Consider the following 15171-nt stretch of genomic DNA (forward strand, 5'->3'; position numbering starts at 1 on the left):
TCTAATGATAACGGTCTGAATACTGTAAACTAAATTTGCATTAGTATAATTTTACTGCATACCTTTCTGCAGGTGTCTCTTATGACTAACTTCTGACTCCCTGAACTAATGACATTTGCTGGTAATACTGAATTGTTCTTTAGCTGTATTTGAACTGTTATTAATTGATCTTATGTAATGTGCATTTTTCTGCCCTTTTTGTCCACTGACTTTCATCTAGATTCCAGTTGTGGAATCTTGTCTAAAATCACATACTGGAATACCTATAAATGTCAACATTTTCTACTGCACAGCCAGCTCATAAAGTCAGTCACAGAAAAAGTCAACATTTAATCTGTATATAGAGCAGATATTCTTGGGGAAAGACATCAATGAATTCAATGAAATGAGATTTATGGAAAAGTTAATACCATTAGACAGAAGAGAAACCCTGCTGCAGTGTGTGTATATGTCAACAAATAACTTCAACTATTAAAAAGAGGTAGCATCGGATTCTACAAGTAGTTAAATCCTCCCCCATAGCTCGGCCACAGTCCTGCCCTCACTCCCTCTAAGAGTGCTGCACAGAGGTAAGTGGACTCACTGAAACAAACACAAGTATTAAAACAATAAAGATAAAAGTGCTGGAGTAGGGAGTCATGTCTTTTGTCCGCACATTGCATGAGAAGCAAGAAAGGCATCAGGTCGGCTGTAGATATTAAAGCAAAGGCTTACCTGAAATCATCAGGCTGAATCCATAGAGAACTAGATGTGCTAAAGGGTCCATGCTTTCCAAAATATATCCATCCAGTTCTTACAGTTGCTCATGGAGTATCCTTTTCTCGGGGTAGACGTTTACCGGTTACTCTTCTCCTGCATGGTACGCTGTTTACAACTCAGGCAAGAAATCGTAGCACTGGCGCAGGCTGGAACAGTCTCATTGCTGTCTGAGTACAGGGAGTTTAAGTTCCTTTTTCCTGTTTCCTTTGTAGATTAGGATGGGAAAGGCAGGATCTTAAAGGCATTTTTGTGTCAGCGGGACTGCAGGGCAGTGCAAATCCCGTCCATCCAGCAATGCATCAGAACAGTTATCTGGAGCTGGGGACTGCTGTTGGTCACCGTCAGCAAAATAGGAACAATGATGGCATCTTCCAGTAGGCGGGAGAGTGCAAGTAAAAAGTCCTCCACCTAGGTACAGTAGGTAGAAAGTGTCATCCCCTTCTCAAAGTGCAGCTCTGCTAATTTCTCAGGGTGCTATCATCTTTTCCCTTATTTATTTAATCCACGTGTAAGCTGCTGGCTGCAATGCATCCCAGCACACAGTAATAGAAATATGAAGTAAACAGTAACAAAACAACCAGCTGAATCCAGTATAGACCAAAGCCATCCACAATCCAGCAAACTATTCCATTAGTTCATGTGCTTTAGTGGAAACAATTTTTCTCTATGTTTGACAATTGGAAACAGACTGAAAACTTGTTGCAATAATAAATTGCACCCAGAGCTATTACGACTTCAGTGGGATCAAAATGACACATCACTCAGGGGGGGGTCTCAAAACTCAGAAGCTAAAAGAAAACATCAGGAAAAAAATACAAAGAAAGACACAAAAAATTAATGAAATAAATGAAAAGGCAGCACTCAGCTATATAAACAGAATTGCAAATAAAGGGCAATCTTATTTACCACTTGACTAAATATAACTGATGACAATGTAGCATTTGAAAGTCCTGTAGTTCTGCCAAGATGCAAACACCCAGAATGACTTTAAACCTTTAGTTTGAGGAAGAGAAGGCTGAGGGGAGACCTCATCACTCTCTACAGCTACCTGAAAGGACATTGTAGAGAGGTTGGTGCTGGTCTCTTCTCACAGGTGATTAGTGACAGAACAAGGGGGAACGGCTTTAAACTGCAACAGGGGAGGTTCAGACTGGACATTAGGAAAAAATTTTTCACAGAAAGAGTGGTCAGACAGTGGAATAGGCTGCCCAGGGAGGTGGTGGCGTCACCATCCCTGGATGTGTTTAAGGGTCGTTTGGATGAGATGCTGGGGGATATGGTGTAGGGGAGAACTTTGTAGAGTAGGGCCGATGGTTGGACACGATGATCCCAAGGGTCTTTTCCAACCTGAATGATTCTGTGATTCTCTGATCTGTGACTTTTACAGAAGCACAGAAATGTGAATGTTCAGCATCATTTTGGAAATGGGGTATGGGTTGATCCTACTTTGATTTAATTTCCGTAGGAAAACCCTTTTGCCTTTGATTGGTATAGATTTCAAAGACGAAGTCCTTTACACCCAAGATCTACTGCCATGTGGACAGAGGGTGTCACCTACAGCAGATTTCAATGCACTAACCCAGAGCTGCTCCTTACATGTCACCCACCCCACCCTCTCCCAATATAGTTGAAAGCCAAACCAAGTAGGAACTTAACCTGAAAGTATCCTCTGGAGGCAAAATCACAGTGTGAGGACGAAACACTACTAAAATTCCATTTTGAGGCTTAAAGGAGGCAGAATATAAGGTATTTACTTGGTCTGGTTCTAGATCACAATACACACATGTATTTTGTTCACGTTTCATTTTTGAGAACATTTTCTTAGACATGAAGAGGCAGTGATTATCCACACTCCAATTGCATGTTAACCTTTATAAGCCTGCTGGTATAGGCCCCTCTAATATCAGAATACTTAGTGTACTATTATCATAATACCTATCTTGTGGATAACCCTGTTCTCTTGCTCATTTAACCTACATCTAACATGGCCTATCCTTAATTTTTTTTTTTTTTTTTTTTTTCCCAGTGTCTTTCAGTTTTCTGAGGGGTGGGGGTGTTAAACAATTTCAGTCAAGGCTGTGGTTCTTCAGATAATTATTGTGAGCTTAGAAGTGTTTTTAATCTTTTCACTTAAATGCCACTCCCCAGGGCATAAACAGGTCACTGAGAAGAAATGCATCATGTCTCCATGTTTAATGTATCTAAACACAAAGCAATACGTACTGACTGCTGCTGACACTGGTTTTGCAGTATGCGTAACTGGCCAGGTCAGCATTCATTATGTGTTGAAGAATTAGCTCGTGCCTACTGATCATTACATCTGCCATGACAAGGTAGCTATCCCCAGGATGAGAGCAGACAGCCTAAATATGCAATACTCCACAAATACAAGAAGGTTGCAAAGACTTGCTGATGCCAAAAGAGAGGAGTTACGTACTTACCCAAGTCAAAATTTGGTTGGGATAGCAGCCTCAACAGGCTCACTTATTTGTTTTGTGTTTCATTTTATAATTTCATTTTTGAAGAAATAAAGAATAGCGTCTATGATTCAACAAACATTTAAGTACTTGTTTATGTGTAATAAGTGTTTGAGCTTAGACTTGTTTCTATCTGGAAGGCTTTTAAGTGACACAGTTTGATTATTGATCCCACTGATCACATATTATCTTTTGCTAGACTCTGAAATTTAAAGGATTTCACTATTCTGGCTTATTCTTACTAATATTTAAGTGTCTGTCAGCCCAACCTTCCATATTTTCATCCTTACATTTCATGTTATTAGATTATGAGTCTTCCTAAAAGTAGGTCATATCAGTTTTCTGTCCTGTGAACTAAAAACTATATGATCTGATCATCCCTCTGATTACTGAACAGCACAAGTGCACTAGAATTGTCTGTCCCTGCCACCAAGCAGCAATGATATCATAGCAGGATACCATGCACGAGCCCATCTCTTGCTATCTAGTCCTCTGCTTATGCTGATGGATCTACAAACAAGAGGATTCTAAATCTCAGCCTGCATTCACTATTACAGAGCAGAGGAATTGGAAACAACCTTCTGGCAAAACCAGACTGCCAGCGAAAGAGACTGGGCTAAAAGTGAGGATGACAGGAAGAGTAAAGTATGTTACTGAGTTACTCTAACTTTTGTGCATATGGGGCTAATAGAGCTGCTTGACTACTGGGCTGGCCAATGAGCATGCCTATGGTCAGTCCTCAGGTGGGTATGTCGATGTATTTGGGCCCATAGACTACATCCTTTGTCTTTTCTAAAGGTACTTGGAAAGACTCAGAAAGTCTGTCTAACCCCATGAAATTTCTAAAGTGTTCCCCTCAGGAACATCAGTTTTGTAGGTGGTTAACTGCTGATTAATACATATCAGCATTCACATCTAACTTAACACCCATCACAATGGCATGCATGAGTTTTTAAATTAGTTACAACAGGGAAACAAATTGTCTTGCAATATGCAAATATAACCCTAGCATTAAACATGGTTTTTCATAACTCTGTTTGCTGGAGGTTAATTTTATGATATGTCAAGTGCCCTGAACTCTTGACAGCAGGCTTTCCTTTTTAGATAAGCAGCACGCTTGTCTCAAGGACAATCCATTCATACATGCTGTAGCACATGGAAATATGTGAGGAGGAAAAAGAAACAATGCCACTCTGCACTTCTTTAATCAGGTAGATATGTTAGCAGAAAGCACATATCCTCTTGCAGTGTCTGGCTGTATTATGCTTTTTGGAAACAAGCCATTACTTTGGCCTTGACATGATGTTAATATATGTTAGTAGGAGGCAGTAAAGGAACTTTAGGAATTAGCACTCACTGCAGTCAGCTAATGTGAAGTAGAGGCACATAAATGATGGAGTTTAAACTTGTTTTCTTAAACAGATCCTGTTCTCCCCTACAGAACAACCTGTGCCACTGAGACCAACCACAGCCCCTAAGCCATCTATTTTGGATCACCTGGAAGTGAGAGGTAGAAGCCAAGTCGATAGTCAGAGGACAGGTGCTGTTGCTGGTCTAAGTGGTCAGGATGAGGACTATCTCTAAGCAATGCAGTGGCAGTATAGAAACTGGAGGGAAATAAAAGTTTCTATGGTACATAGTTAAAGATAAGTCATGGTAACATGGAAGGAACTGAAGGAGTAGTGATATTATATTAAGTGGGTGTGAGAAATTTTAAGGTGGGGTAGAAAAGGTAACAGAGTCTGTTTTTTTGTTGCAGCTCATTCTCTTGGCAGTCCATGCTGTGGAGGTGCAGTTACTTCTTGTTTTTTCTACTGCCTCTCCTGCATTTGCATACTCAAAAGGTAACTCAGGCTTGCAAACATAGCTGTGATCCAAGAGCTTCTCTTGTATTTTCAGGAGACCATAGCCTGGAAAATGGCTGAGTATTGAGCAGTCTACAGAACAGCCTTAGCCAAAGGGAGCTGCTGCTTTCCAGTCTTCCTTGCTAGTGAAATGAAAGGGAATTTACTACAGTGGAATTAAACCCAGGATCTCATGGGAATCTCAACTTTCTCTCAAGGAGAAAGTTCAACTGTTGAAACAACACAGTACTTCAGGGCCTCTGTATTAGTAAGGTCACTGTGAAGGATATCAAGCTGTTTGATGAAGGTCTATAGTCTGTTAACTTTTACTTTGTTACTTGTATTTTGTTAAAATAGGCTTCGTGTAGATTTTAGAATGGTCTGTTGTCAGGAGAAGAACAAAACAATAATTCGTGTTTCCCAATTCTTTGCTGACAAAAGGGACTGAGACTATTTTAAAATATGCTTGGAAAGTGCACGTGAGAAGTGGGTAAGAGCCAGCAATGGTGATGGCCACTGATGATGTCAAATGTGTATATGAAGTCACATGAGTGAGAAGTTAAGCAAGCTAGTCATATTGCATGCAGTTTGTATAAAAAGGACAAAACTACATCCTTATGATTGCTTTTTGAGCCCATTGTTTTCCTACTTTAGAGCATGTCTGCTGCGGTTTATAAAAGATCTGCTAAAACAGGTAATTCTGAAGATGTGCTAAATTAACCCCAAACCAAGCTTTTGTTTCTCTACCAAGACTGGTTGAGGTTCTGGGAGCACAAATGTATGTCATGTTTATACTTCTGCTGCCCTAAAGTCAAAAGAAGTCTGGAGATGAATGAGATTCTCCAGCCTGAAAGAGGCATCGTTCAACAAGAGGTAAGCAGAACTCGTACAGAAGTTAGAGATCACAGTTTCTCTCCTCTCTGTTCTGTCACTGCTTTTCTAGAGCCTGAAGGACAAATGACACTGTGTATTTATGTTTAATGGTAACAACTGTATAGCTAAATGTTTTAAGATACTAGCATTGAATCCCCCCAAATGATGCACAGCAATCATTTGTTTCAATTGCCTAAAGTAGCCCAGCATTAACGAGACAAATTTCATATCTGTGCAGTTTGGAGAGATAAAGACTTAATTGCATGAGCCACTTAATGCACGTGAAATCTGCAGATCTGACTATTGCTAGTATTTTCATCCATTACGGTTACAAAAATTCATTCTTAAAATCCTGTTTGCAAGTCCCACTTTATTCCTCTGAATTAATCTCACAGTTAATGTGTTTCTAATGGTAATTTTTATTTGATGACTGCATCATTTAACTTTAACCAGCAATCAACAAGTGCAACTTAGTGACAAATTTGCTATCTACCTGTTTCTGCTTCCAAATCTATGTCACACTGGGATTGGCTAAAATCTTGTTCTGATGTAGGAGAGCCACACCTGCACTGCTGGTGTGCTACAGTGTAACAGTTTCTTCTGGTGAATGATCCAGCTTTAACTCCAGCCTTCTTGCTGCATGAGAGAAAGATTTCTAAATGGCTTTTTTTTTTTTTTCTTTTTTTGAGAGTTTGAACAATACAATGTTAGCAATTCTTGAAATACGGAAGTGTGAAAGACATGCATGTCTCATTTTAAACTGAGACGTTAAAATGTAGATTTGCATATAGGTAAAGAACTTCAGTAACTTTCAGCTCAATAATCCTAAAAAATTATTAAATGCAGCAAACCTGTACACAAGTCCAAGCCATTAAACAGCCCCTTTTGGAAGAAAAAGAAGGAACAGGAAGGATACTGAAAATTTGAAGACTTTATTTGGAATTTTGTTTCTCATGCATAACTGTTGGGGTAACTGAAACTACTGATAATTTCTGCTATAATCATTATTTTATTTTTCTTTCTACCTTTCAGAGGTGCTGAGTTCCCCTCAGCCCACTTGAAATAGTATTTGTAGGCAAACTTGTGTTTGATGTAGGAGACAGTGGTCTTGGACCTTATTCATCCTTTGCTGCATGGAAGAAATCTTGGGCTTGATCCAAAGATACCGGTGCTCAGTGAATCAAGCCCAGTCACTTTAAATGAATGCAGCTTTCAAGGAATTAGCTTTACAAGAGGAAACAAGAGTGGATCATTTTACATTTCTGGCTCATTTTTTAAAAAAATGTGGGAGGCTTCCTCCATTTCACACATTTGGCATGTTGTCCAGTTAGTCCTCCTTCCTGAAAGGAGAACCTGCAAGTGTAGACCACAAGTCAGGGCAAGGAACATTTCTTCCTCTACTCCAAACTTCTGCCAATCCCAATGAATGATTGATCAAAGCTGGGATTTGAATTCAGATCATCTCTGCAGTTATGATACACTTAAAGCCTTCCTTCCTCTTTACTGAAGATGACAACTGTTTCGTTTGGGAGTAATTCAGTTCCCTTGCCCAATGATTAACCTGCATTTCACAGCATTGCTCTGGCTGGAGTTTTCACCTACAATATATACAGCATTCAGCATTCAGCTAGTATTCACCACTGTGCATGTGTTCAAGTGAACTGTGATTTTATGATCTCTCTCAAAATCCAAAGCTTTTTTTCACTCCAAACAATTGCCATGTCCACCCCACCCAGATCTTATCACTATGAGACATGTTTCCGAGGAGTTCACTCGAAGCAGATATTTTGCAGAATAGCTATAAAGTAAGCACTTCAATATCTTTGTCCTCAAACTAAGATATTCTTATGGCTAGTGCCTTATCATAAGGTCTGCCTTATGCCTTGTATTTTTGTTCTACACTTGCAGCAGAAAAACAGAATTGTACTGAAAACTTTACAACCACTTCACTTTGGAAACGTATACTTCCAGTTGTGTAACAGCAGCACTAAGCATTAACATTGACTAATGCTGTCAGGTAGAAAGAACTAAAAACGAATCTCCGTGTTCTGCCCGTTTGGAATTGCTCACAAGAATTGCTGCATGTTGTCCTCTATGCTCACTAACTCAAGGAAAAAAATCAACTAATTTTGAAAGAAAAATAAGTTTCTTTGATCACAGTGAAAAGCAGTGAGGATAAGATGAAGCAGGAAGACCAACAAGAGGATTAACTCTTGCCTGCAGCAAATTGGCCTGGAGATATGATGGTATCCCTGAACATGGGAACACGGTGCATCATAAACTGGGAACAATGACAGTCATTTCTATGCTCATCCTCATGCAGAGCACAAATATAACAAAGAAATAACAGACCCTTTTGTTGAAGATTTTGAAATTAAATGCTTATTTCCATGCAGTGTGCCAGTGAAGTGGGATTTGGAGTGACAGACGGTGTCAAACCTGGTATCCTAACGCCTCAGTGGCATCTTCCTGGAGGAGGATCAGGTTAGGGAACTTTTAAACAGACTGGACATACGTTAAGTCCATGGATCTTGTGCACCATGCGCAGAAGCAGCTGGCTGATGGCATTGTGAGGCTATTTTTTCATGGTGATAGAGAGAGGCTTCTGAAGATGGAAAGAAAGCAAATGTCACTCCTATCTTCAGGAAGAGCAAGAGAGAGCCAGGGAACTACAGGCCAGTCAGCCTCACATTGATCCCTGAGAAAGTGATGGAGCAACTTACGTTGGAAACTATTTCCAGACACATGAAGGATGGGAAGGTGATCATGAGTAGATAGCATGGATTTATGAAGGGGAAGTTACGCTTAACCAACCTGATAGCCTTTACAATGAGGTAACTAAGTGAGCAAGGAGAGAGGTGTGGATGTTGTTTACCTCAACATTAGCAAGGCGTTTGACACGGTTTCACATAAAATCCTCATAAATAAGCTGACAAAGTATGGGTTAGGTAAGAGAACAGTGAGGTGGCCTGAAAACTGGCTTGGGGCCCACTGTGTGATCAGTAGCCCAAAGTCAAACTGGAGGCCAGTCAGTAGTGGTGTACCCCTGGTGTGGATACTTGTGCTAATACTGTTTAATGTTTTTACTAATGACCTGAATTATGGTCAGAGTACACCTTCAAGAAGCTTACAGATGATACAAATCTGGAAGGAGTGGCTGATGCACCAAATTGGCATGCCCCTGTTCAGAGGGACCTCACAGGCTGAAGAAACGGACAGATACAAATGTCACCAAGTTCCACAAACATAAGTGCACAGTCCTGCCACTGAGGAGGAACAACCCAGGCACCCATACACACTGGGAGCTGAGTGGCTCAAAAGCAGCTTTGCTGAGTCCTTCTGGGTAGACACCAAGGTGACCAAGAGCCAACAATGCACAGCAAAAAAGGCCAAGAGCGTGCTGCGGTGTGTTAGGGAGAGCATTGCCAGCAGGCTGAGGAAGGTGATCCTTACCTCTACTCAGCCCTGGTGAGACAGGTGAGCAGAAAAGTTTTTAAATTTCTCCACCCTATAGATGCTGCCACTTAATGTCGTCTCAGTTTGAAGTCATGGCATAAAATGGATAAAAGATTGACTGGGTAGAGAGACCTGTGTTACTGAATTAGTGTCTTGATATACACAAAGGAGCTTTGGTGAAAAAATGCCATATGTCTGGCACTTAACTTTGTGTTTAAAACAAGAGTTAAAGAAAAGGTTATTTTCCTGCAACTTTAGGAGCTAGATATGGATACAATTTACTCAGCTCACTACTGGGAATGAATTATTAATCTCCTAGAGGGATACTAAATGCCTGCTGCATAGCTCACCATTTAGAAACCATACAGTCCTCTTCAGCCATGGGTACTATGACCATGATCCAGAACCATAAGGATGAACAGTTAAGAGGAGGAATGATTGACAAGATTCTCAGACAGAAACAGGGAATCTGGAGATCCTTCAATAGAGTAAGGAAAAGAAGAGCATGCTGGAGAGAGAGCTTTTATGACAGGCATCTCCTGAAGAACACAACAAAAACCTGTAAACTTAACCATGCTATCTTACAGGATGACTACCAAGGAATAAAACCATCCCCTGCCCTAAGTGAAAGTGAATTTAAAGCAGTCTCTTTATTCAGTCTGCAGCTTTTTTCCATTGTTCATTAAAATATGTTATTGTAACACAAGTGGAATTCAGGAGGCGATCTCTCCAGCTGATGGCTTGATGGGTGAGAGTATTAGACTTCAACTTTATCTCAGCAAATAATGGGCTCTCTCTGGAATAGCTGAAACTTTGGCAGGAAGGAAGAGACATTAGTGGGAATTTCCCCTAGATAACAGTCCTTGGTTTATAGAAATCCTGTTCCATTATCTCTAAATATTATATAGACATAAATATACAGAGCAACAGCATTTACTGTGCTGAATTTGGAAACAGAGTGCTCTCTGCAAGAACCTTCAATATTTTTGTTTTACATACCTCTTTGTACTCAGAATGACAATCATAGATTTGGAGAAATTTAGTGACAAAAATACAGGACTTCTATTTTCATGGACTCAGTGCATTTTCTAATTATTTGACTACTCCAGTTCTATAAGGTGAAGCACATAGTCTACTTATGTTTTGGAAAACTTTTCTAAGAGAGCAGGAAAACTATAAAACCAGACCCCACTGTTTTTTATTATTTTTTGTAAAAGGCTAGATTACTGTCTGGCTAAGATTCCTATCTGTAGTTGAATATGCTTTTTTCTCTTACAACATACCAGGTGGAGGAAATTATCATTAGGTAGTTTATAATTACATTGCATGTTGAATGTGAGGGAAATGTACACATGGAAATTTTATGTAAAAGTTTTCTGAAATTTCTGCATTATAAAGCACATTGTTATTTCTGTATCAGTTCTGGTTTTGTTCTACACTGAATCTCTTTCTATGTATTTTTGTCAAAGTAGAGGTTGCATATGACACTGCAGCTTGAAACCTGAAGAAAAAAAAACATGGCAGAAAATACAAAAGATTTTCCCTGTTATTCCCTTTATTAGTGAATACTACGAAAGTAAAATGTTCTGCAGAAGGTCAGTATTAGCTGTGTTTCACTATTTTTATCACAGTTCTCTCCTTATAATTACATTAAAAAATATAAAGAAGTTAATCAGTTCTCCATTGGGAAATGAAAATTTGCTGACAGATCCAAAGTACATTTGCTTTTATTATAAGACTTCATACTACGAAGCAGTTCTGACTTAAAAGGATGCTTGTCATCCTTAGATGTTTTCCTTACGTGTTATAAATTGCTATTTAAATAGGGGTGGTATGCTGACATTACCACTTATCTTATTATACACTTCATTTAAGATAATGCATATGAGAGCCTGTCAGGCAGTCCTTATTCAGCGAGAACTCCTTGGCAGGGATAGTTCTACAAGACAATTAAGACATTCATTGTATAAATTCATTGTTTCACATTTCAGATGTGATCCAGCAATGGGCCTTAGTAAAATGTTCTGATGTTTTTACACTCATTGTGTAGTATTTCCTTTTTATTTCTACAAGTTTCTAAAATTCAGTAAAATTTTTAAATGTTTCAAACAGAGGGATACTATTAAACCCTGTGACATCTAAAACCCTATAAAAATACTTTCAAGAATATCTGTTGCCATAGTGGTGAGTGAATGAGCTGACTAGTTCAGCTTTCCATGCTGCCTGTGCACATCTCTTGTTGTTGGTCCATTGGGGCAGGAAGGAAGTGCCTGGGTTCAGTTCTTGGTGTTCTGTAAAGCTTCTATGAGAGCTTTGTTGTATTCTGTGACCAGCTTTCTCACGTTCTTCATTATTGGTTGGTAGTCACTCTCCTGACTTTTTGTTGCTATAACTGATTAAAAGAATTAAAGAAACAAACTGCCAGTATAAATACAAGCATAATTAGATATCATAAGGGAATAATAATACAGTAAGTTTCCTCCTGTGAAAACTGTCATGGGTTGCAAATAATGGAAAAAACTCAAATTGGGTCTAAAAGATTTACGCCAATTTAGTATCTGCCATCTCATGCCAAGCATAGTAAAAAAAAGAGATTACATGTCTGAGTCAGTTTTGTTTTCATATATGCAGGCAATATGTCCCTCCTGGAAGACTCTGTCCATTGTTATATTGCAAACAAAACCATTTCAAGGCACTCAGCTATTTACAATCATACAGTCTGGCACTTTAGAACTCCGGCTACAACAGTCCCAGTCCAGGAAAGCAGGACCTTTCTTTTCAGTAGCCCAAGCAGACATAAAACTCTGTATAAGGGTCTGCACTTGGATAGGTAATACATTGCAGAAAGTTAGGAGGCACTTTTAGTATCCTGATCAACTTTTTCTCTTGGTTTGTTTCATTTTTTTCAGTTAGAAAAAATAGGACCTAAGATTCTTGCTTTAATAAAATATTGCGGTAGAGCCTTCTTCATAGAGGAAATGGCTGCAATTACATTACATCGTCCAAGACTTTTTTTCAGAATTTTTCTAAGAATTAGAGTACTTAGATACAAGAAACAGGATATTTGGTATATGAAAAAGATAACGCTATATGCAGATCCCATATTATTATTATTTTCCCTGATGACTAGGCTATTACAGAATTGCCTGAAGTATATTCTTGGGCCATTTTCTGAGACATGTAGCAATGTCCATTGTCCAACACACAACACTGGATGATATGGTCTAGTTTTGCTCTTACTTCTACCAATTACATTTGTACTATAATCATTTAACAGTGATTCTATGCATCTTTGAGATTTTAGATTGTTTCCTAAATAATTTTAAAGAAGTTAATTTATTGCAGTGAATTTAAAGTCCCTAGAATATAAAATAAAAGTGCAATGATGCCCTACTTCAATGCCTACAATAACTATGGGGAATAGTACAAGGTAAGAAGAACCACTAGTTCTAATAAAAAAAACTTCAGTGCTTTTGCTAATTTAAAAAACTACCTTATGAAAGTCACTTCCAGTAAATAAGATTTTGCTGATGTTTTGGAAGCTCTTATATGATCAGTGCAATGTAACAAATTAGCATCATCTAATGCGAGAGCTACATTGCAGTTCCCCCCTCCCAGCTCATTTTGCAGCTAAAGCATCTCCCTGTCATATCTTACCACATTTATCTTTTTTCTCTCTCTAATATGCAATTCCTTTTTATTTGATAAAAATACATTAAATGCATACATTTTGTTGTTTAATTTTTCATCATTCATATTTATGGTGTTTTAAAACTGAGAAATACTATGCAAAGTCACCATGCTATACAGATTTTCAAACAACGCTACACTTGCTGGATAATTTCAGATAAGACTGCATGGATGTGAAGATGATCTTCGTATAAGACCTAATGGCAAAACTGACCCAACAGGAAAAACTCCAGAATGCAAGACAAATCTTATGGTTTAGGACCCTGTAAAATTGTTTCAGACAATACATGCAAGTTTTGCTATATATAATATCTATTAGCTAACTAGACATTTGAAAAGCATCACCTTTCCCCTCCTCCCCTGTCTTCTGTTCCCCATTCCGTCCTGTCTTATTCTGCTGGAGGAAACAGACTTCTTCCTCAATTAATACCATGCATGAATTTTGCTGAATTTCTTAAAGAAAAGGATACATTCCTTCATCATAAAGTTATTTTGCTCATGGTGCTGCCACTTCCTCTCCAAATTTGTAAGCTGATAACACAAAAAGAGTCAAAAAAGAAAATTATAATTACACATGTACTTTATGCAAAGAATCTCACAAAAAATGTACCCTATCACCTGATAAGATCGAAGTTATTTCACAAAAAACCCACAGAAATGAGAAACAATGGCAAAATTCTTTGTAAAGCTGCCAATGATTAACCTGTATATAATTCAGCACTTCATACACCTTTTTATACAAAAGCACCGTGTGCAACTGCAGTGGTAGATGGAAAAAGACAGATGAGAATTCAAGACTTGTCATATAGAGAAATGTCTAAGCAAGTCAGAAGTAAAAAGGTGAACACTGCAGGGAGATACTAATTCGCATTATACTTCATATCATTTAAATGATCTCTTCTTAAGAGCAGTAAGATCTAAAATCACCAAAGATACAATATTTCCTGACGCTGTCTTGGACTTTGAGCTATACAGAAGAAACTTCCTCACTTCCATAGCTAAGTTTCCTGTCTGATGCCAGAAGCTGTGATAAGAACAGAGCTGCAGCAAGAAGATTGTAGTAGTGTGGATTAAGTGCTGGCACTTCTTCAATACTTTCAGCATCAACAGGAAACTAATGTGGACATTATATTGATGGCTGCTTCCTTACAATACAATTTTATATTTGTTTTTCTGATGCTACTGTTCAAGGCTCTGCATTTCAAGATATGCAGATGTTATTTTTAAATGCAGAAACTGAAAATCATTCTGAGACTAAACGTTCAGTGGAAACTAGGGTAATAAATTAGGATTTTACTTAAAAAGCTTATTCTTAAACTAGAAGATATGAAAATAGTTGCTACATTACTCAAATCTTACAGTGAAGAACCAGTTATTTAGTGTACTGGTTCACAGCAAATATGGCAGTCATTTATTTCCAAGATATGATATTTCTGACCAATTATAATTTTTATTGACCCCTTTGTAGATGTTGTTATGTGCAATACAGCTGGTAAAGGAGCCTAGGTTTAAAATACTTTCTGCTATATATCAAAGAAAATATTCAGTGCATTTTTATAATAACTCCTTGAAGGCCACACGTCATACAGTTGGGTGCTTGCAAAAATCACCCAAACCCTCAAGATACCTAAACTATTTGTACTTCAAAATGCTTGAAGCATGTCAACTAATCAGCTATTTTAAGATATAACTTTATTCACCCTCATGACATTTACCTCATGACATAAAAAGAAAAGAAACAAATCCTTTTTGCACACATTGAGATAGAACTGCCACATCTTAATGAACTGAAGAAATGCTGTACAACTACAATTTTATATCAACTTTTTAGCATTATTATGTAAGTATCTTAACCCTGGCTGGGTATCCATTTCTGATTTACATAATCTCTAGGAATAAGAATGTGATCTTGGCACAAAAATATACAATATCTGAAGTCTTGCAGACTTTGACATGCAGCTTCGGGGATTTATACCATCACCCTAGACTTAGCCCACAATAATCACATGCTATGAATGTATATGTATAGCTCCTCAATTAGAGCTATGCCCTCTCATCTGCTCCATAAAGTT

The 15171-nt window shown here is 38.3% G+C and overlaps 2 protein-coding genes across 6 annotated transcripts in view; both read right to left on the reverse strand.

Annotated features, from left to right (window-relative positions):
* Positions 1–1318, reverse strand: part of TEK (TEK receptor tyrosine kinase) — a 44274-nt gene extending 42956 nt beyond the window's left edge. The window contains exon 1 of one of the 2 annotated variants that reach the window (XM_074812665.1): positions 715–1303. In XM_074812665.1, coding sequence (XP_074668766.1) covers positions 715–766 — 52 coding nt within the window. In that variant the 5' untranslated portion in view covers positions 767–1303. Of the gene's footprint in view, positions 1–714 lie in introns of both variants that reach the window. The other variant, XM_074812666.1, reaches the window with a different exon arrangement.
* A 9627-nt stretch (positions 1319–10945) lies between these two features.
* Positions 10946–15171, reverse strand: part of IFT74 (intraflagellar transport 74) — a 38516-nt gene continuing 34290 nt past the window's right edge. For 3 of the 4 annotated variants that reach the window (XM_074813323.1, XM_074813325.1, XM_074813324.1), the window contains 2 exons: positions 13570–13630; positions 10946–11801 (listed from right to left, as the gene is read on the reverse strand). In XM_074813323.1, the coding sequence (XP_074669424.1) occupies positions 11686–11801; positions 13570–13630 (177 nt within the window). In that variant the 3' untranslated portion in view covers positions 10946–11685. Of the gene's footprint in view, positions 11802–13569; positions 13631–15171 lie in introns of those variants that run through there. The other variant, XR_012621738.1, reaches the window with a different exon arrangement.

This window comes from Strix aluco, chromosome Z, assembly GCF_031877795.1.
Source record: "Strix aluco isolate bStrAlu1 chromosome Z, bStrAlu1.hap1, whole genome shotgun sequence".
Lineage (NCBI taxonomy): Eukaryota > Metazoa > Chordata > Aves > Strigiformes > Strigidae > Strix > Strix aluco.